The 23,552-nt window shown below is 35.7% G+C and overlaps 1 protein-coding gene across 2 annotated transcripts; it reads right to left on the bottom strand.

Annotated features, from left to right (window-relative positions):
- Positions 1-2,497: 2,497 nt before the first annotated feature.
- Positions 2,498-23,342, bottom strand: DCLRE1A (DNA cross-link repair 1A). 2 transcript variants are annotated; one of them, XM_019940036.3, is made up of 10 exons: positions 23,232-23,342; positions 21,590-22,710; positions 17,985-19,676; positions 16,410-16,543; positions 15,205-15,323; positions 12,173-12,313; positions 10,291-10,436; positions 9,357-9,511; positions 4,108-4,249; positions 2,498-3,097 (listed from the first exon to the last, which is right to left on the bottom strand). In XM_019940036.3, exons 2-10 carry the CDS (start codon positions 22,053-22,055, stop codon positions 2,937-2,939), a joined length of 3,156 nt encoding a protein of 1,051 aa, XP_019795595.2. In that variant the 5' UTR covers positions 22,056-22,710; positions 23,232-23,342; the 3' UTR covers positions 2,498-2,936. The 2 variants fall into 2 exon arrangements, with proteins under 2 accessions (XP_019795595.2, XP_004316647.3); XM_004316599.4 differs by lacking the exon at positions 23,232-23,342 and adding an exon at positions 23,045-23,114.
- Positions 23,343-23,552: the final 210 nt, after the last annotated feature.

Genomic DNA, 23,552 nt, shown 5'->3' with positions numbered 1-23,552 from the left:
GATTCACCAAAATAGCAAAGAAACATAATTAGGCGCTATGAATCAGGACCTGGAACTAGGTTGAGGCAAGAGAGAGTTCCTAGAATAGCGTTTAAGGAGACACTCACTCTCAGGGTCATGCAAGTGCAGGGTCAGCCTTAACAAGGATTTTTACCTTTTGCCTCTTTAAATTTTACATTCTAGGCATCTCTCCTGCCTCACCCTAGTTCTGGCCTGGCTATGACTGTTTAAGAAAAGAATAATTTTGTGTTATACTTGGTGTTGTATAATTGGTCCACTCCATAACAAGTGTTTTATAAAATATTTCTGGCTTACCAAAAGTAGAACAGTGCAATCATGGGGGATTGAGTTCCTAAGCAAAAAGCGTATGCCTACTTTCTGGAGAAGGGGTAGATACTAAGGGAAAGTTGAAATATAATTAGCATACAAAATGATTACCAAGTTAAAAGCTTCCAACTATTCAGATTAGAAGGAATTCTCATACCTAAACCATTCTATTAACTATAACCATTAGCTTATGATTTTGCTGATTTCAGATAACTTATTTGGAATTTTTCTAAGATCAATACCAAATGAACTGAATGAACAGCAATAAGACAACCAGAAAAGTTACAAGGCAATATCAATAGTCTTTCAAGACAGATAATTTTGGGTATTAGTACTTGGAGTTCCCTAGTCTAGTATAGATGGTTATTCAGGACCAAATAAGGAAATTCTAAATGCATTTGGTTCACAAGAATATAACTCAATAACTGAAGAAAGCAATAATTTAGTTTTTCTGAAAACCAGTTTCATATTTAGGTACATTAATAAATACAGGGTCAATGATAAATAACTTAGAAATAAAAGGCATTGACATCAAGTGGAAAAGGTTTTCCTATTAAATCAAAGTCATGAGAACTTGAAAACATCTTGTCAAGTGTCGGTGCATCTGGTAATTCAATGTTTAGATAAGAGTGTAAAGGAGCTTTCTGAAAAGTTCCGAATACATGTAATGTATAGTAAAGCATTTTCCCCTTTGTTGGCTTAATTCTATTTCTCCTTCTCTACACATGGTAAGGATGTTCAAGAGCTGCCATCCATTTATTTTGGGTTGATGGTAGATTTTTTTCTTCTTTTGTTTTGCTTTAAAATTGAACATTTTTACCTACCAAAGTGTTAGGTTATTGGAACTAAGAATTTCACATACAGTTCTCAACAGAGCCTTGAAAAGTTCGGTTGTTGCGACTTATTTGTAAAATAAATCCCATATTTGGGATGGTCCCTAAATGAGGTTTTGCATATTCTGCAATAATAACAGCAAAACAAATCATTCCAAGCTGCCAAAATGGTGCTAATTGTGTAGAAAGATGTTTTTGTGTTCGAAAATCAGATGGCTGAGGCTGCTTTTAAATAACATGCCTGGATTTCCAAAGCAAAACGTTCAAAATCATGAAAAATCTTTTTACCAATGAAAAATGACAATTCTAGGAAAAAACTATTACTCAAAAAAAAAAAAAAAAGACCTTAATGACTTGGCCATCTCCTCTATGTTAAAAATACCTATATTTGTAGACTACATGCAATTTTTCTAGTTATAACTCTTAATTAATGATTTATAAAATGTTTAAAACACCAAGCCCAAAGAAGTCAAAATATTTTAACTATGTAATTGAAATCAACTCAGAACATAGTTACACTGGATTTATTACTACTGGGCCCCAAATGCTTTTCCTTCCCTAAACATGATTCCCTACTAACACCACCATAACAAAGTAAAATCCAAGTTTATGAAAATAAAGTTCGTGGAGAGTACTATTCTTCTGGTGACCGAAATCATCACAGAAAATAATTTTCCATTAAAACATTAAGGAATCCGTAAATTAATTTCATTAGAGGCAATGGAAGAAGACACATATATACACATGCATACTTTCATTATGCTAGCCATTTTCTTATTTAAACCCTATAAAAACATTTTTAACATGTATTGCCCCAAATTTTCATTTTGGATCAGTTAATCTCTGTTGGAGAGATCAAGACTCATAAATAAATTATATAATCTCACTTTAAAAAAAAAAAATTGCGGGCTTCCCTGGTGGCGCAGTGGTTAAGAGTCCGCCTGCCGATGCAGGGGACGCGGGTTCGTGCCCCGGTCCGGGAAGATCCCACATGCCGCAGAGCGGCTGGGCCCATGAGCCATGGCCGCTGAGCCTGCGCGTCCGGAGCACAGGCTCCACAACGGGAGAGGCCACAACAGTGAGAGGCCCGCGTACCGCAAAAACAAAAACAAACAAACAAACAAAGAATTGCAATCTAAACTTTTACTTATCTAATGTCTTGAGTAAACAATTCAGATAAACATTATTCACTCAAACTTTTCTCCATCATTTACTGGGTAGTTGTCTAGTCTCTTTGAGTCATCTTTTTCAGAGTCAAATTTTGACTTACTGTCACTGAAATTTTATAAGATTGCATAAATGTCAGTTATAAATCCTAAAAACCAAACGACACTATGGCAAATTTAAGATCAATTTTTTATTTAAGTATACATATCATAGAAAAGCTTTATCTCATAAAAATATGCCCCATATTAAATAATTTTAAAGATACGTAATTACTTACATATAATGCTTTCAATCTAGTTTATAATCATGAATCCTTTGGTCCCCAAACCTGCCTATGTTTACGCTCCTACTGTTGGATGCGGAATACAACAGCCCCACAGGGAGGGGCAAGAAACAAGGGTACTAGGCAGACCAGTCTCAATTATCATTGATGATGCTGAGAGGTCCTGCACTGTGAACATGTTATTCAAACGTAAATGAGAAAATAAGCTGTATGAGTGACCTTCATGAGGTTTTTCACATAAAGTGAAATATCATATCACTGAAGATTTAACTACTAACAAGCTAGGCCTAAGTTACTTAACTACTTCTGAGTCCTCTGAGGTAACATCAATATCCAGCTTCCAGCTTCCACTCTTCAAAATATTTCTCCATTGTGCGCCTGGATCTCAAGGTGCCAACATTCACGGTAGGTATGATTTTCTGCGGCTTCAGCCATTGAACAAAACGTTTCATCTCTAGGTAGCTGCTGTGTTCACTATAAGGAATCCCTGCAACACGAAAGACACTGCCTACTAAAAATCAAACTAATAAAGAAAACTGCACAAGCCCAAAATAAAATAAAAGAGAAAAGGAAAGCAATCCAGAGTATTTTTGCCAAAAATTCATTGGTGCTTTTTTTCTGATAACAAAATTTGCTAGTATCTTTTACAATAAATAAACATTAAAATGATACAAAAACTTTTGAACATTAAAAAATTCTATTACTTTGCTATGTAGACACTTAATAATAGGCATTTCTATAGATTCTTATTTATAAGTAGGCTTTTCTTTTTAAACAATTCTTCCCTTTAAGCACTTTGCCCAGCTATTGATTTCAGGAAAATTCTGGAAGAAATATGAGTAAAATTTAAAGAGTGACAAGCAGAAGACTCCTGATTTCCACGGCAAGTAAGCAGATTCCATCCCCAAGCTTTGTACGCATAAAAAGGAAAAAAAAAATTAAGTACTAAAAATCTCTTCATCTTCTTTACTGAAGATCAAATACCTCAGAGAAAGAGGGAGAAAGGGTCCTGTTTTGAGAAAACTGGGATCCAAAAATGTTTCCATCAGCCATTATTGTAATAAGCCAATCTCTGAGGACAATGGTAAACATCCTCCAAAGATGAAAAAATTAAAGTCAAGTCTGTATCTCTTGCTGTCATCACATCTAATCCACTGTCTTCCTGTTCTTGATGTCGCAGCGTCATTTAAACTTCCAGAACACAATGGCACTACCCACCCCTCCTTTCAAGTAGTTCTACAATCTCTCCTACATGTCACTGATCACACATACAGACTGATCTGTATTAGTCAATGTCTATTTACTACAGTCATACTCCCTTATATGCATTTACAACATACTAAAGATACAGGTGTGGAGCATGAGGAATGATTTGAACCTGTTAAATTATTAAAGATTCTTTGGTGCCTCTTTTTCCCTGGATCTTAGTTTTACTGCTTTTAAAAAAAATGTAAGGTAATTACAAACATTAAGAGTAAAAAAATTGAATAATTATACCATATATTGAAATGTTTCCTTTGGTCTGGGGAATAATACCCGCCATACTAGTTAACTTGTTAGAATGCGTCCATCCTGTAGGTCGAAAAGCCAAAATCTGATCATATTTCCCACCACACTTCTTCAAATGATTCTGTAAACCCTGTTAAATAAAAAAAGGATATTTATTTAATGGTCAGTGAAGATGGGTTATATGGAATAAAACAGAATGATTAAAATGTTACATTGGCACAGTCACGGAGTTTTCACTTGGTGAACATTAACTTGGAAAACCTAGTGCTGTGCTCCCCCCAAAAATAAAATCACAGAAAAAAAAATCTTTTCCCCTTTACTTACCTAAGTTAAACAAATTTAAGTACAGTCTGAGAAAAATAAGATGAGGCAACTTTAAAGATAAGTAATCATGTGTTTTAAAATTACAATTCAGATAGCTACCAAAAACAAACAAAACAAACACCTCTCCAAATCCTACAATTATTAGGATATTAGAGATACTAGCATCTAATACTATCCTTATGAGACATACTGATATTAACACTGGTAAACATCAATCCAAACATATCCTCATACATATACACCAGTAGAGGTCTGACAGATGGATAAAATATGGAAATAACTTTATAATGGCATTATACTCAACTCAGACATACATTTTAAGATGCATAGTATCTAGTGTTCCCTTTTCAAGTGTTTACTCCTTTTCACCCTTTATGCATGAACTAGAATAATTTCAAAACTTTTCACAGTGCTATGATCAGAAGTAATATGCTAATAAATCTTGAGGTCATCATTAGTGAGGTCATCATTAGTGAGGACATTAGGTAAGATTCTCAGAAAATCAATGACAAAGGTTCAACCTTTGAAAGATAAGAGAAATCCAGATAAATATAACAATGACAAGAGGGATACAAAACAAACTCTAATACTTTTTGGGCTAAAGATTCAACCCAGAGTGTCAAAGGCTTAGTGTAAATTTATAATAGAATTTTAATTTTATTTAAAACAATAAAAAACCTAAAGTGTATATAGTATCATCTTGGATTTCTAGAAGTCTTCTTTTTCTTCTTTAACCATACATACTCTACTGAATTTTTAAAAGATGCTGGTAGGAAGTTCTGAAGAAATGATAAAGACAAATTCACTCATCCATCTATTCATTTGTTCAATAAATATCTGTTCCAGTATTAACACCAGGTGCTGATGTCAGAGTGGTGAGACACAGCCTTCACCTTTTGGAAGTTTACAGCCTAAGGGGAAGACATCAATAAACACCACCTTCTGAGTCTTTTTTTTTTTTTTTTAATGGAAACCATCTACTCTTTCCTAACTTTTTAAGACTCTCATCATCTATTATACCATCAGCACCTAGGAACTTACAGATTGATCTCTTCAGAAAGGACTCATTTTTTAGTATAAATTCCTAGAAATGGAGATAGTTGAGGATTTACCCTCTTTTCCATTATTATCCAAGTGGATGAAGAGTGCCAATTTCTCTAAATCTCAGCACAGGAATATTACCTTTTTTAAAAGTCCACCAATTTGGTAGAAGACAAACACATCATTTTTTAAAAATTTTTCTTTTTGATTACTATTTAAAGGTTGAACAGTTTACTGTGTTTATCAGACATTAAGATTTCACTTGACAAATTAATAATAACCCTTTGATTTCTCTTTTGCATCAAATAATGATCTTTTATTAATTTGTATACCTACCATTAAACAGTCATATTTCTTACCAACTACTACCCCCCCCAAAAAAGTTTAAGTTATATAGCTATATAACTAAGTTTTCATTACCATATCCCTGGCCCTGCAAATTTTCAGATTTTTGTCTTACTTAGTCTAAGATCTATCGTAATACTATTTGCTTAATTACTAATCCCTCTCTCTTCCTGTCCTCACAAAGAAAAGGAAATAATAGGAAACAGGTTTAGCGCAATTAAACACATAATATCATAAACTGAGAGTCCAGCTATCAATGCAGGTCATCAAACTTATCCATTCTTATTTGCCTCTGTTCAAACACTCGGGAGAACCCACTCAGAAGTAATTTCATGCTTCTCATGAGACAAGTTAGAGTTACCATGAAAACATCATTAATCTGTACCACAAACAAAAACATAGGATATTATCATATAAGCCAAACACACAGAGAAGACTGCTGACAGCCACTAGTCTTTCATTAACCACAACTGCAGAACTACTATCATGAGGAATTTTATTATCATTTAGTCAACATAAAGTCCCTGATCTATGACTTGTCTCTCTGTTTAGTGGTAACCAGTTTGTGATTAAAATGCATTCAGTAGATGCCCCTAAAGTTATTTTTTCAGTATGCAAATAATCATTTATAACATTACTGTTATAATGTTTTGCCACATCCCATGAATCAGGTTTAAATCAGAGGTGATAGTAAACTATATACTTACGTATATGAACTTGGGATGTTGAACTAGGCAGCACGAATGGTTTTATTTATAGGGTTTCTAAGTCTTTCAAGCCTGCCTTAGAAACCCTGACAATTGTATCAGGTTTACATTTTCACAAAAAAGTCATTAGCTCTGATACAATAAAACTATTTTTGGCTGGTTAAAAAAAACTGGCTTTAAGTACTAACTAAAATATAGTCTATGGTAACTGTCAGCTTCTGCTCCGTCTGTGTTCTGAAGATATGAAATTGTAAAAAATGTCATCGATATCTGGCCACTTTCATGGAGGAAGGGGAAGGGCTACTGAACAATACCAACAACCTATGACAAACAATGGAAATAATACAGGCAACGATTTCAGATATTCCTTTTTTTGTTTTTTGTCTTCAAAGCAGGTCACTGCCAGGTTTGGGGGTGTTTTTTAAGCATACAGTTCAGTGGTTGTTGGTATAGCCACAAAGTTGTATGACCATCACCACTTCTAATTCTAGAACATTTCATCACCCCTCCATAAAACACTGTACTCATTAGCAGTCACTCCCCATTCCCTCTCCCTCAAGCCCTGGAAACCACTAATCTACTTACTTCTTCAGATTTACCTATTCTGGATGTTTCATATAAATGGAATCACACAATATGTGGCCTTTTGTGTCTGGCTTCTTTCACTTGGCATGTTCTCAATGCTCATTCATATAGTAGCATGTAGCAGTAATTCGTTCCTTTTTACAGCTGAAGAATATTTCTATTTTAAGTATATATAACATTTTGTTTATCCATCCATCATTTGATGGACATCTGAGTTGTTTCCAGTTTTTTGCTATTATGAATAATGCTGCTGTGAACATCTGTGTAGAAGTGGACACATGTTCAATTCTCCTAGGCATATACCTAGGACTGGAATCGCTGGTCATATAGTCACTCCATGTTTAACTTTGAAAGAAATTAACAAACTGCTTTCTAAAGCAGCTGCACCACTTAAAAATCTCATTAGCAACGCATGAGGGTTCCAGTTTCTCCATATCCTCACCAACAACTGGCACTGTCTTTCTTAGTACAGCTATCCTTGTGAGTGTACAGTGGTGTCTCACTGTGGTTTTGATCTGCAGTTCCCTGATGGCTAACAGTGTTGATCCTCTTTTTATGTGCTCCTTGGCCATCTGTACACCTTCTCATTCATTCCTTAGCCCTCTGCTGTCACTGGCTTTCTCCAACATCACTTCACTGAAACAGTTCTTGTGCAGGTCATTTTTTCCTCATATGACCTCTCCACAGCATACGGCACTTTTAAACACTATTCTTGGAAAGGTCTAGTCCCTTCATTTCCATAATATTCTTACTTCCCCACCCCTTTTGTCCCCCTAAATGGATAATTTGTCCAAATGAAGCTAAGTTAGCAGGAAATAAGGCTGTATTGCATGAAGTAATCTTTATAAAAATTATAAAAATATGCTATACCCTCCGCAGGATATCAGTGTTCATTTTATAATTAACCAACATCCTCATTAGCCTCCATTAAACTGGATGCCTCTCAAATTTAACATATGTTTGCAAAGCTGGCTTAAACACCAATGGACAACACTATGACTTGATTATCCTAGACATTTTTATGAATTATATACTCATGAAAATAGGCCATAAAATTTTTACCATAATCTCATGAAAAGAGTAGTTACATCAGTGAGAATTTCCTTACCCAAGGGACAGAACTAAAATCCTAATTTTCTTTACACAATGTAAGTGTTATTATTTATAAGACAGATACAGTAATCAACACCTAAGCTATTTCAAAAAGCTCCATAAAAGTTATTTCATAAACATTATAGCAAAATTAAAAACATTTTTTGGTGTACATTATGTTCTGAATTACTTTTTTTTTTTAAGATGTTGGGGGTAGGAGTTTATTAATTAATTAATTTATTTTTGCTGTGTTGGGTCTTCGTTTCTGGGTGAGGGCTTTCTCTAGTTGCGGTGAGTGGGGGCCACTCTTGATTGCGGTGCGCGGGCCTCTCACTATCGCGGCTTCTCTTGTTGCGGAGCACAGGCTCCAGATGCGCAGGCTCAGTAGTTGTGGCTCACGGGCCTAGTTGCTCCGCGGCATGTGGGATGCTCCCAGACCGGGGCTCAAACCCGTGTCCCCTGCATTAGCAGGCAGATTCTCAACCACTGCGCCACCAGGGAAGCCCTGAATTACTTTTAATACATAGGTTTGATGTATTCCATTGCAAGGTGTCAAAACATTAGTAAATGGAATGAATCTTAGTATCTGAATAAATCTGACAAATGAGCCCCCATAAATCACAGGGAGGTCATGTCATATGTATCTTAATTTATATCTCAGAACTAGCACTAGAACTTTCTCTTTCACTTCTACTGTTTCATTTAATCCTCACCAGTATATTTTCAACGTATATCAATGTTATAGTGGCTTAATATTATACAGAATAGACCTGAAGAAAAGTAAGAACTCCCTAGAACTCTCCACTCATTTCCCTACTCATCCAGGAAGAATGGAGAACAATCTCAGAATGTTTGAATGACCAGAGAGCTGCACACTTTTCTATTTTTGTTTCTTCCTTTAGGACAGTTCTCTAGTTCTTAAACGCCTGGTGGGCATATGAATTACTCTATACAGCTGCACACACACACAAACTTAAAACATTTAAAATTCCACTTAAAAAATTTTCTAGGGCAAAGTTTACTTTGACTCCACTGTAACTGAATTCCTCTACGTTAAATGCAAGTAAAATGGGATTCTAGTTTACAATCATCAGATTGCCTTTTCTAGTTCATCCTAAAAAGACATGTCTCTTGAATGCTTACCTTAAAATTAATTTGCATCATTGGGAGAAGGTGAACCAGCGAATTGCACATGTCTGTAGTGATGAGGGAATTAATTTCTGGTATATTGAAGCACTGTAATGTGCTATATTTTTCTTTGGACATGCCCACTTTTGAACCTAAAACATCAGCAATGGCTAAAGGAAAAGTTTAAAAATAGTAAAATTACAGCTTATGAAAAAAATAAAATTACAACTTAACTTTAAAATAAGAATTTACCAAATTAAAAGAAATTCAAAACATTCACACTTTTGCCATAATATCTCAAAAAGGTTGAACAGGTTTGTCAGTTAACTATGTGGAATAAATTGTGAGAAAGCCAAGAATTTATTTTTAAAGACCTAGTATTTAAAAATTGCATAAGATGTATGGAAAGAGTTAGAGGGAGGGAAAAAACAAAATTTGGAGGAGTTAAAACCTTAGCTTTATCATTTCACGTCTTAATGTTTGACATTATGGGACCACAGTTAAGAAGAAATGGAAGTACTTTGCAAAATAGTACAATACTATATAGACAAACTACAGTTACATATCCAAAAATCATTTAGGAACAAAAACTAAAACTGGTCTCTAAAATAATTAATTGATGGTTATCATCAAAGAATGCAGTGAAAGACCTATGCACTAGTCATCTTTCAAAGTTCACTAAAATACTAATGTAGCATGGACTTTTGCTCTATAAACATTTTGCAGATATAAAGGCTACCGTAAACATACTTATCAAATGTTTCCATTAAGTTAAGGCTTTCAAAATTTAAATGAATCAAACTCTACCAAATTTTTCTTTCAACCTCAAAGGTAATATTGAACTGTTTCAGGAAATAAATATCAACTGAAAGAACAGAGCCTGAAAGGGCTTTATGCAAAAAGAATCTGATCTTTAGAATACAGTAAATTAGCTACAGCTACCACCCACCTAGGAAGACTTTCTCTTTTCCAATAGAATAAGTGCCACAGACAACAAGAGCACATGGGTTTAGAGTTACAGTCTCAAAGGCAGTGTTGATGGCAAACTGGATAACCTCTTGCTGAGACGGAAAACAGTATTCTGGGCTGCAATATCTGTAATATGGAAATATGGTACTTATTAAAAGAACAACAAGAAAGTCATAGCATTAAGTTGGATGCTATTTTAGAAAACAAGCTTTAGCAAAATTACATACAACAGCAGTATAGTACATTAACACCACCGCAGTTATCTCACCAGTGCCTGTGGTTAAAATATTTGTTACCAGCTATTGATTATTTATGATGGAACTATAACTATACATTTCAATATACCTTTTTAATTCTATTTCTTTTATAACCCTCAAATAAAGAAACTGCATTTTTTTTCCTTCAAGAATATTTCTAAGTAGCTATTTTAGCTATGAATTATAAGCCTTAATATCTTTTTTTTTAACCCCAATCCCTATCAAAGGAAATATGATTTATAGGGATTATCTTTTTGGACTAAAGAATTCTGATTTAGTTAAAAAAGTTATATATATATACATATATATATATATATATTTTTTTTTTTTTTTTTTTTTTTGCGGTACGCGGGCCTCTCACTGCTGTGGCCTCTTCTGCTGCGGAGCACAGGCTCCGGACGCACAGGCTGAGCGGCCACGGCTCACGGGCCCAGCCGCTCCGCAGCATGTGGGATCTTCCCGGACCGGGGCACGAACCTGTGTCCCCTGCATCGCAGGCGGACTCTCAACCACTGCGCCACCAGGGAAGCCCAAAAAATATATATATATTTTAAGATAATGAAACTGAACATGAATTTGGTGAAGTAGCATTAAATCAAACAGTTAATATTCATCTGGTTGTTATTTTCTTTTAGGAGATATAGAAATATATATAGTATCATGGGACTACAGCAGATCCAGTTGGGTCTACTTCAATACAGTAACACCCAATGAAAAATTAACACTATTAGTTATAGATATTTGAGATGAAAATTAAGCACTTTTTCACGAAAAATCTCATAAAGTACACACATTAAAGAAATATTTTTCCAATTTTCAAAATTGTTTTTGCTGTTCAGCCATAATTCTTATTATTAAGAAAAGACTTAGTCCTTTCTCCTATAAATACTCACAAAGAAATCCAGAATTGTATGTAGAATTAAGTAACAAAGTTTAAAAAAAATTATTTTCTTAGTTCACCTAGTATTTAGGTGAATGGAAGAATTAACTATAGTATTAGAAAACTGGTTGTGGAAAGACCATCTCTTACTAAGATATGCCATCCAAACTCACTTCTTCTTGAAACAGGTTGAAATGGTTAACATAATTTCTGACCAATTGATGAGGTATCTCAATATATAAAAGAAGATAATAGCTTATACCATTATGTAGCACTTAGGAATTCAAGGTTGCCACTTATAGATTACCTTTTGGAGAAAGGAACAAAGTAAGTTTGAATATTCAGACAGAATCTCATTCTCTGTTTTTTTCATCACAATCATGCTTAATAGTTACACAGACACTTTGAAAGGATAACTTTAAAGGGCGTTTTCCTAAAGTTTGCTCCCAAATTTTTCATCCTTGTTTCAGTAGCAAGGTTTTTACATAAACCATATTTTCAAAAGGATATTACATAAAAAATTGAGCTGGAGTCAGTTAAGCCATGCAATCCAAAATTTGTTCTTAAGTATATATTTTTTCAAACAGCATCCACCTAATACTTAAAATGATAATTGACAGTAAGCCATCATTTTGATTACCTAAGCAAAAGTTCAAATTATTCATAACATGCAGGGCAAATGCTGTTGGTGGAAAAAAGAAGTACACAAACAAAGTTTCTCTTACGTTGTATCTAAGTAAAGCGTGTGGACTTTCTGGCCTGCAAGAAGAGAACGTTCCATGGTGGGATCTGCTCTGAAGTCTCCAGTGTGTAGTATGACATAACCATTAGGAAGATAAAAAAGGATCATGACAGCACCTGGACAGCTGAACACAAACATTTCAAAGGAATATTCTTAACACAGGCAAAGCATCTAAAGAAAGAGTGTTCATTTCAATATCAACAAATTAATATACTTTATTAGCTGACCACAATGACATAGCATTGTACTACAAAGGTATGTAGCATTTTAACTTAAGGAAGTTTATGTCACACACACACAAAAAATGGTGTGCAGGAAAGGGTTAATTCAGCAGGCCAGTGTTGTGCAAACTCCACAGGTCCCCAAGAAAGGCCTGTCCTTGGGAATAGTCATTGGCTCGCCCTTGGGAGATAAGTTTAGAGTCCTTGAAATATTCTGCCTGCTAAGAGTGTTTTGTACGCCTGACACATTGGGCCATGTGTTACTAGTCTGATAAGACAGTTTATGTTAACAGTGTGATCTATGGTGAATATCTGTCTTTGCTCTAGGGGACTGGCGTCTAAGTACCCCAGGTCAATCAGCATGGGTGTTGCATGTGTACATGATTGACCCTCAATAAAACCCCTGGATACCAAGGTTCAACTGAGCTTCCCTGGTTGGCCACACCTCCTATGTGTTGTTACACACTGTTGCTGGGAGAATTAAGCACATCTGTGCCACTCCACTAGAAGAGGACACCTTGAAACTTGCACCTGGTTTCTCCTGGATTTGCCTCCATTTGCCTTTTTCCCTTTGCTGATTTAATCTGTATCCATTCACTGTGATAAGCTGTAACCACAAATAAAACAGCTTTTCTGTGTCCTGTGAGTCCATCTGGTGAACCATTGAGCCTCAAGGTGGTCTCGGGGACCCCTGACACAATGGGGTTTGGAAATTACTGCCGAAACACAGAGAATTTTCATTTTAAATTCTAGGAAAACACAGGAAGTAATTACAATTGTAATTAAAAACTTCCCCTTATCTCCCTGACTCCCAAATTCAGGCCCTGATGACTTCACTAGAGATTTTCCACTAAACTCTTAGGGAAGAAATAATAATAATTACTACATGACACCTTTTAGAAAATAGAGGAAGGAATATTTCATGAGACCAGTATTACTCTGACATCAAAATAAGACAAAAGTGTAGTTAAAAAAAAACCCTATAGACCAATATACTTTTTAAAACAGACACAAAATTCCTTAACAAAATATTAGCATATCAAATCCAGCTATATATTTTGAAAAAGGGTAATACATGAAGACCAAGTGGGGTTTATCTCAGTAATGCAAGGCTGGTTTAAGTCCATCTTTGTCATTTACCCCATTAACATTATAGAGGACAAAAGTTGTATTATCACCTCAATAGATGCCAGAGAAACATTTGACAAAGTTCAACACCCATTCACGACTACAAACTCCCAGCAGAATAGGAATAGAAGGGATTTTCCTCAACCTGATAAAAGGCATCTATGAAAACCCTATTGCAAACATCATACTTAACGGAGAAAGACTGAAAGCGTTCCCCTTAAGATCGAGAACACGGCAATATGTCTGCTCACATCACTCCTATTCAACACCGTATTGAAGGCATAATCCCGTACAATAAATAAGAGAAAAAATATCATTCTAAATGGAAAGAAAGAAGTAAAACGAAAGCATCTTTATTTGTGGATGACATATGTAGAAAATTTTCAAGAATCTACAAAAAACCTACAACAACTAATGAGCAAGCTTAGCAAGGTCTCAGGATACAAGATCAATAAACAAAAATCAGTTGTCCAACAAGAAGTGAATGGAAAGAATAATTGTATTGTGTCCATACAATAGATAGTACTCAGTAAGTAAAAGGAACACACAACAGCATGAATGAATCTCAAAAACATGAGGAGTGACAGAAGCCAGATACAAAACAGAAGATACTATATGATTTCATTTCGATGAATCCCTAGTAAAGACAAATCTAATCCACAGTCATAGAAAACACATCAATGGTTTCCTGGGTCAGAGTCGGGGTTGGGGATTGACTGGGAAGGAACACAAGGAAAACTTTTGTGGTGGGGAATATTTTCCATATTTTTATTGTGGTGGGAATTACATGGGTGTTTACTTTTGTCAAAATTCAGCAAAGATTTAAAATGGGTCCATTTTATTTATGTAAATTGTACCTCAATAAAGTTGACCAAAAAAAAAAAATAAATCAGAACCTGAGTTATCATAATTGGTGATTAAAAAAATAAACAGCAGCGAAGTTAGCAGACAAAAACTTATAGGCAACCTGAAAAAATAACAAGCCTGGAATTTAGGAAACCTAGGTTTAGTCTTAATTTTAATTCTCTAGGCATCTATGATCTCTAAGGGACATAAGGCTAACATTCTATGGAAATTACAAAGATGCATAGCTGACTGACAGTTACATTTTGGCAATGTGAATCCTGACAGTACTTTACATTTAAAAAAATGAGAAAAAAAGAAAACCAATTTCCAAGAAAAAAATCTTCCAAGACTTTAGTATCAAAAACCTAAAGGATTTCTTAAAGGAAAAGAAAAAAAAAACCCTCTAGAATCTGAATGGAGTACCAGCTGTTAATTTGTACCAGCTGTTAATTTATGTAAGTGATATTAAAGAAAATGGCAAAAGGTTATCTCTTTAAGAACAGCAGCAATGTTAAAAGATTTAAAAAAAAAATAAGATGGAGCCTCATGTAAAGCATAGTAATTTAAACTGCATTAAAAAATGGGTTAGAGAACACTGAGAGAATCTCTCTATGTTTAATCTTTGATCCTGTAATTGGGTACATTTTTTTTCAAAAGGAGAAACACACTTTACTTAACTATTTCTTATCTTACTTAAATAAGACATTTATGAAATATCAAGCATAATAGTTCCAATAAAAAGTTCTTAAATAACCATGCAATGTGTTTTCCTTTTGAATATTTAAAAATAGGGTATTACTAAGGTAGCTTTAATACTTACTGATTGGCATCTAGCAAAACAACCTTGACACCATTCACTATACATTCAGTGTCTGTCGGCAATGGATGGATATATTGTTCTGGCACGTGAAGTTTGCTCTTCAACAGATTGCCAGTTATCTGCAAAACAGGATGTGCTTATTGCTGATACATTAAAACATTAAATACGTCTTTTATTTCATATCTAGTTTAGAACCCAAATATCTTAATAATCTCCTGGTTCTCCCACTTATACTCATGTAAACCCTCCAGAATGCCAGGAAGAACTTTCTAAAATAACTGTGTCACAACTCTGCTTAAACACTGTCACTGATGCTCCCTCACCTGTAAAAAGTCCATTATCCCCATCACATCATACAAAACCCTTCATGATCTGGCCCCTACCCATTTCTGTGGATTTATCTCCTGTTATTCCCTATCTTGTCTTTAGTGATTCTGAATTATCTGAAGTTCCTGGAATGGGCATACTTCTTAGGTGTCTGTGCCTTTACACAAACTCTTCTCTACCTGGAAGGCTCTCTGCTCTTCCCTCTGCCTTGCTCTGAAATGAGACAGACCTGCGTTCAAATTCTGGCTCTGCCATTACTAGCTCTGTGACTTGGGGCCACTTAACCTCTCCAAGCCTCGGCTGCTTCATTAATAAAAAGAAGATAATTCAAGAATGCTTGAGGATAAAATCAAATTCTAGCCAAAGCCCTTAGTAATACACATTAAAATGCTCACCTTTTCATAATTATTTCAAGGTATCTCTTTCACCGTGAAACTTTTTCTAACTTTAGCCTAGGACACAGTAAAGCCCCGCTTCTCCCTACTTTTAGGCATTCTGTTCACTTTTCTATTACAATACAGATCCCATTGCGGTACTGTCTGTGAGTGTATAGCCTGAAGGTTCCCTGAAGTTAGGTATTTTGCCTTGAGTATCTTTTTAGGCATGCAGTAAATATTTACTGAATGAAACTTACATGTTTCAGTACATCATGAGGTATCAATATTTATTGTTTCCACATAATAAAGCATAATTTAAAAAATCTATTGTAACTATTGACAATAACTCATTTACTTTTAGAATCTCAATGTGGAGTCTGTTTTTTCATATATTTTCTAGAAGAATGATAGATCTTACAATCTTAATTACCTTTTTTTAACCAGACTGATTAGAAATTCGCTGCATTCTACAAATTCAGGATTTAGGATACTAAAACTTACCTCACTACAATAAACAGGAAACGTGAAGTTTTTAGACAATCCAGCATAATGATCAGAATGAAAATGTGTGAGAAAATAGGCCGTGCAACCTTCAACCGATCCATACCGAAAGGCATCGACTGTAAAGCCAGTTCCTACAATGAAAACATCAACACAGCTGCTTGAGCGATAGCTAACTAAGTAAAAGCAACCCAATTTGCTTATATAGCAAACCCTCTGACACCTTTACATCTCATTTCCAACTGAACTTTACATTTTAATTTAAAAATCTACACCACATGAATGCAGCAAAAGGTGATACTAGAGATGAAAATGAGTCTTATAAGTTTCCATTAAATATCCCGGTATAGGCTTTTTAATGAATAACTGTACAAAAAAATTAAAAATACTAGCTACGAATGAGTTACTTTTTTGTTTTGCTGAATGTTTTCACAATACTTACTGGGCACCTAAAATCCTTTACTTCTGCAAAACAGCAAAAGGAGAATGCTAACTTTCTTTTAAAACATGAATTCTCAATGGGGGTGATATTGGTATGCTCCTAAGGGGCAAAAATAATCTAATGGCCCTCCAAAGGGCCACAGTACAATAACAGATAAACAGGGTCTCTGTAGTATTTGAATTTCATTGTGGGAGGTGGGAAGGAGGAAGGGAAACAAACAAACAAACAAAAAGCCTAAACAGCCTCCCTAGAGGAGCAATAATGAAAAAAATAAATAAAAAAGATGGAGCTGTTCTGAAATTTGTTCATGAGAAAAAACAAGTGCGCTGACTGTGATATGCAGGTAAATAAACATACCTCCACAATTCTAGGGAGACCTATCCACACGTGGCCCACTAATTCTGGGCTCACTTAAAATACAGAAAATTAATCAAAATAATTATTAAAAACAGAACTGGTACTATGATGTACATAAATGCTTTTCTTTACACAAATATTTTGAACAAATTATACTGAATAGATTTAGAATATCAAAAAAGCATATTAAAATTTTTTTCTGAAACCAAGTATATTTGGGCAGTTTTATATTCTTTTCAGAAGAAAGGTACCTGTTTTCTTCAATAATAAAATTCATTTTACGACACATTTTTCTACTAACTCATCTATGAAGACATGAGAAATTATAAGAACATGAAAAGACTGAGAAACTAAGTTATGATATGGTTTAAAAATGTTTAGCATTTATTATGACCTGCATAACCTGTGACATTTTCCTTCTTCGAAGCTATTTAGTACTTGCATTTTTCTTAAGTGCTTAGAAGCTGTTATTATGGTACTTACAGAGAGCCTTTCCTCCTTCTGTATTAAGCTGATCTATATGAATCTTTGTCAGATCTGTAATATCTATCTAAATAGTATAGTACCTTATATATAAAATATGTTTAATAAAAGTTTGCTGAATTGAATGGAGTAAAAAAGATTAAATAGGAAAAAAAGTCTGTTACAGGTCAATGAGGTATAAAAAGTAAACACACAAAAAAATTGTTTCACACACACATAACATGGGCAATGAACATGAAATACAAAAAAGTTGCATCTTCGTAGATATAGGAAGCCTTGATATTTCAACTTACCAGGTATTTTCTTATAGAATGGACATGTCCTTTTCCTTAATTCTCCTGCATTCGATGACTCTGGGATTTTCGTGTTCCCTCTCTGCAGCCTGCCATGAGCTGATTTTACGAAGACTCTGTCTTTACTTAACTTGACTGTTCCAGGTTCTGTCTTGTTACGGTGACCTGAACTCTTCTGATGTACTCCTTCCTGCAATGAATCTGACTTTTTAAGTCTCTTTCTTTGATGCTGTGACCTCTTACGAGAAAGTTCCACAGAGGGCTGACTCTCACTTAAATTATTTGCCTCTAATTCTAAATCACTTAAAGATTTTTCTGTTTTCCTCTTGCGCTGCCGGGACCTCTTCTCATTAGGACTTACAACTGTATTTAAGTTCATCCCTTCTAATGCACTTTCCACCAGCAATTTCTCTTCTTTTCTTTTGGGTGGTAGTCCAAAATACACACCTATATCCATTTGCTTCATTACCTTAGTAGAAGGTTGTGATGCATTACACTTAGGGCCAGATAGCAATATTTTCAAAGACTTAGCAGCAGTAGGTGTACTAGAAAATATCTCTGTATTTAAAGCTGTAACTTTACTGTCCAGCATACCATCTAATGCCTTTCTGCAGAAACATGCTGAGTTCGTATTGTGCTTAGCATTGAAATTCTTACTTGATAATTCTCTAGTTTTACTTTGGGTTGGTTGGAAAGAATGACACCCTCCTCCGTGGCTTTCAAAAGGTTTTGACATTTTACTCTTAAGTAAGGGAAGAGAAATTTGATTGTAAACAGCTGATTCTTCAATTACCTGTTTATTTGATTGAGATGAGTGAAATTCTGGCTCATCAGGTTTTGCTTTAGTAGCTTGGTAACTAGGAGAAGTAAACCTCTCTGCTAATGCAGGTGGAAACAATATAAAATCATCAGTATATGCTGGATCATCACGTAAAATAATACTCTTATTTTGGAAAGTAAGTTGAGAGGAATCATTTAGAGTGTTGCATTTATACAATTCTTCATCGTATTTATCCTGAGTTAAGAAGCTATCCACTTCGGGGCAGCTCTCCTCCTGGTCCTTCAGTAAAGGGTCATGGAGTTTTTTAGACAAAGTGGAGCTATTTTCATCTTCTTCTAAGCTGCCATCTTTAGAGCTTTCTGTAAAAAATAGTTCCTGTTGTGAATCATCCAGCTTTTCATCTGTATCATAAGTTTCTTCATCACTTTGAAGTGGAGAATAGGAGATTTCACAGTTGCTAAAGTCATTTTGTGGCAATGTCAAATTTATGTGCTCTGGGCTGTTTTGACTGTCTAATTCTTCAGCAGGAGGCAAACCAAATCCTACCAGTTTGTCATTATTAACAAGTTCTGTAAATTGTGGGACTTGTTGGGAAGTTTGGCTATTTGTTGAAGAGGAAACCTTTTTATCAGTTTCAGTTGGAGACTGAGATTTTCTTAGACATTGTGTCACTAACAAGGGATCAGTTGAAACATTTTTTTTTAAGTTATCTGTTTGTTTCTGATATGGAGACCATCTTTCCTTACGGCTACAAAGAAAGCCTGAATTAGCCTCACTGAAACTCCCACCTGACTCATGGGATGGATCGCTGAAAAGACTATTACCAGCCCTGCTTTGAGCTAGCAGGTGATGAGTGTATCTCTTGTAATGAGAAGGAATTGTTGAGGAACACTGAAGAGCATCAGGACACTCTGAAAATTTTAATAAAGAAAAAAGTATTACCGGATCAAAGCACAGACTAAGCTTTGACAGTATTAGCGCTATAAATTAACATGTAAGTGGAAAGTCATCAGTCCAACTTTGAGGCCTTAGGACAATAGCTATCATTATATAAACAAAAAATCAGCACACAATAACAGTAATCCAGTATGGTTTTGCAAGGTGCTAGTTATTATTTTTAAATCAATATATTCTTTTAAATTTCTTTTCAAATACTCTTTTCCCCCCCAAAATTTAAGACTAACACCTTTTTCTCCCCACTAAAAACTTTCACAAATATGAGCTCCTCCAAAATGCATGTCATGCTTGAACTAGGTATTTCTGAACCAGGTGCTACAAATTGATCCCATCAGTTTCACTCCGTCCCTATTGCTCAAGCAATAAAGAGTAGAGAAGGCTAGTATGTCTCTCACAGACTAAAGTTCTACCTCAATTTTTGTCTTATCAGGCAACACATATGTATGACAGTTGCAGTACCAAATTAGGTTCTGTTATTTAATATTCACACTGTATATGAAACAGTAATAGCAATCTTAATTAGAGCTGTTCATACCCTAAACATTTTAGGTTCTGTTCTAAGATTTGAAATTAAGTTTGATAAACTGGTTAATAATAAGGCTTTAATAATCTGGAAACTATTCCCTGTCATACCTTTATGACTGAGAAACAGTCTGTAAAGCATCTTGGCATACCCCACCCCTTGTATGTTCATTTTCAGGCCCGTCAAAAAATGATCCACTCCCCCCGCAAAAAGATGTCACATTAAACTGGAGACTTCATTGCTTAAAAACCCACCTCATAAAAGTATATGTTATAGAATAAAATTCAATTCAAGAAGAATCCACCTGAGATTATCCATTCAAAGGAGTTTAATCAGTGAAAAAACCAAGAGAAAAACTCTTTGAGGTAGCTTCATCTATAAGATATTTCACCCTGAGTGCTCACCACGGGATTCCAGCTGCCATTTCTGACTTTCAAGCCACTGAAAAACAAATTACTAGCATTTGATGAGGCTTTCTCGGTTGTATAAGGCTGGTGCCAATTTTTTTTAAGTTATTTTGCATCTTCATGCAGTACTTTAAAATGAGAACTAGAAGTTAATAATAAAACGTCTTCTGAATCTTAGTTAACACGAAAGCCATACTGAATATTATTTTTATTTTAATGAATTTTGATTCTTTGAGATTTAAAAATTTATGTATGGTATATATCTTTTAAATAATCAAATCATCAATAACCATCCATTCTCCATATACTACAAGTAGGATTTTCTACATATTAAACATGATATTTATTATATAGTTTAAATGATAACAGAAACATAGTATTACTTCAGTTCTCATTTGGCACAATTTTATTTATTAGAATCTTAATAACCAAACACTCCTTCCTAGTTCTTCTTTCTGTCCATTAGCATGATGACCCCAACACAGCCGTATTTAGAAGGCTGGACTACATTCATGATTCTCTAAAAGTTTGTTTCATAAAAGATAACAAAATGGGCAAGTTGTTTAGCTTTTAAGACCCCTCATCTATCAGATGTCAATACCACCTACCTTATGCAGCTGAAAATATCTACCATAATATGTGCTCAATTAACATTTATGAAAAATCACAGATTTTTAGGGACTCTTATGAAATAGTAAAATGCATTTATACTGTTTTCAAGTTTGCAACTTGAATTGACTGTTATCTTTTTACCCTTCACAAGAAGCGTACCAATGCATTACCTTGTTTCCTTCTACGGTTAAGTCATTTATACTTTGAGTATCTCACCTCATTTTTGGTTTACTGCTTACCTGGCTTGTTTCACTGGACTGATATGTCTGGCCTAATGCAAGTCTTTTTGACTATTTAGAGTCCACTATCTTTTTTGGAATCTTACCTGTTTCGGAGACTGGTATGGAATCCAAACACTCAAAAACATGCCATCGAGGTGTTTGACCTAGCAACGAGGAAAAAGGCATCTGGCAGTTTGGACAGTACCCATCATAAACTGGTCGTATCTTCGGAGACACGTGTTTGTTTTTGTGAGTCCTACAGTGCTTTCCTGGAGTGGCCTCCCTGTCTTGACACTGCTGAATACCATCTCCACAACTAGAGTTCTGACTGGAAGCGACAGAAGTCTGACTGTCTGTTTCTCCAAGGCACGTTTCGGGGGCCTTAACCTTCTTTTTACCTTTTACATTTCTTTTTTTATTTCTGTTTCGTTTTGACTGGTATTGTCCATCTGTTGCTTTCTCAACAGATTCTGGAATATTCTCAGAGCAATTATTTGGATGTACTTGTTTGGGTTTTCTTTTGGATTTGTATTCCCAGATGTCTTGTTCCAGAAAAGCATCCTCTAACATGGCAAAATGATTTTGATCATTAAAGAAGCACTAATCTTAAGTAAATTGAGGGTCTATGTCTTGTTACAAAATTTTTAAATGGAATTATTTTGCTCAGGAAAATAAAGTAACAGAAAACCCACCAACTTGATGGGAATCTAAAGCTCTGATAATGAATATATTGGCAAACTACAAACCTTATACGTGAGAACACCTACTGTTTCATTTATAGCACAATAAAATTAACATCTGAGTTTTCCATTGTGTGTATTTCGATTCAGGTATCTTGGCTTTTTCCAGGACTTGATTCATAAAAAGTAGTGTCAGTAATACTTTGAACACTAAACCCCAATGGGAAGTATAGGTTTAACAGTTCAATCTTAGAAGGAGCTTCGTAAAATTGTTATAAAGCTCCTGTCAGCTCTCTTTCAACTGGACAATTGTCCAAATAATTCACAAACCCAACCACAGCCCCTGGGCAACTGGCTCAGCAGGTGTTCCAAACACTTAATGGCTACTTCAGTTTGCTAGTAACACTAGTCACACCATAATCAAATGTGTGTGATTAGCAAAAAAAAAAAAAAAAAACGCGCCTTTATCCGTGACTGGTGGATATTCGACAACTTCAGTTTCCTGGGTCAATCCAGTATCTTCCTCCAGCGGCAACGAACAAACACTGCACAATGAACAAACAAAATTCAAGTACGTGAAGTTGTGCTTGCACTGAGGCCACCCACACTCCTATCACCAGACTCCAGAGGTAGTCTGCCTGAAGGCGATCAGCTCTCTCTCCAGCAGCCTCAAAACCAAGCTTCACCTGCCTGATGCCTCCCACCGGCTCGACCGCCTCTTTGGGCATTAAAGGCTGCAAGGCCAGCGGAGTGGGCCCTCACCCCCTCCAGGGAAGGGAGCGAGGGAGCTGCCAGCACAGCTCGCTCCACAAAAGCCACCAGTGCTCTCCACTTCTGAAGACAGAGGCCGGGCCCTCAGGGATCCCCGCGGTCGCCCACCTGCCACCCTCGCGCCTCGGGAGTAGCTCCAGCTGCGTCCGCTCCCATCCTGCCCCCTCCCCCTGCTTGGCTGACAATCTATTCGCACCCGCACTTTCAGCACTGTAGGGTAACAAAATGCTGCGTTTGCATATAAGCCAAGGCCATTGGCTAGTCACTCCCAACTTTAAGAAGCCTACTCCTTTACCTTTCGTGCCGTGGCGGGAACAGCTTCGCGTTCCCAATGCTGTGTCGAATCAGCTGATCCTGGTCTAAACGTGAGACTTTAAAAAGAAAAAAAGTTAGGGCCCTTTTAAATCCTACGGATTTATTTTGTTTTGTTTTAGTTCTAAAACCTGCTAATTTCCAAAGTGAAGGGTGGGGAATTGCTCTCTTGGAGCTTCTAGAACGCTGGCCCAGAAGCCTTTTCCGTGTTGAATCTGGCGCTCTGAATGTCCAGGCTCCGCTGCGGCGAGAAGATTTAGAAGGGGCGGGGTAGGTTGGGACGGTAGTTTAATTACGTGCCGGG

Source organism: Tursiops truncatus, chromosome 16 (assembly GCF_011762595.2).
Source record: "Tursiops truncatus isolate mTurTru1 chromosome 16, mTurTru1.mat.Y, whole genome shotgun sequence".
NCBI classification, from domain to species: Eukaryota; Metazoa; Chordata; class Mammalia; order Artiodactyla; family Delphinidae; genus Tursiops; species Tursiops truncatus.
This window is presented reverse-complemented; position numbering and strand designations above follow the sequence as displayed.

Coding starts and splice junctions, on each gene's coding strand:
- DCLRE1A (XM_019940036.3), bottom strand. CDS start 22,055: ATGTTAGAGGATGCTTTTCTGGAACAAGACATCTGGGAATACAAATCC. Junction 19,677..21,589: donor CATACCAGTCTCCGAAACAG/GTAAGATTCCAA, acceptor TAAAATTTTCAG/AGTGTCCTGATGCTCTTCAG. Junction 4,250..9,356: donor TGATGCAAATTAATTTTAAG/GTAAGCATTCAA, acceptor TTTATTTAACAG/GGTTTACAGAATCATTTGAA.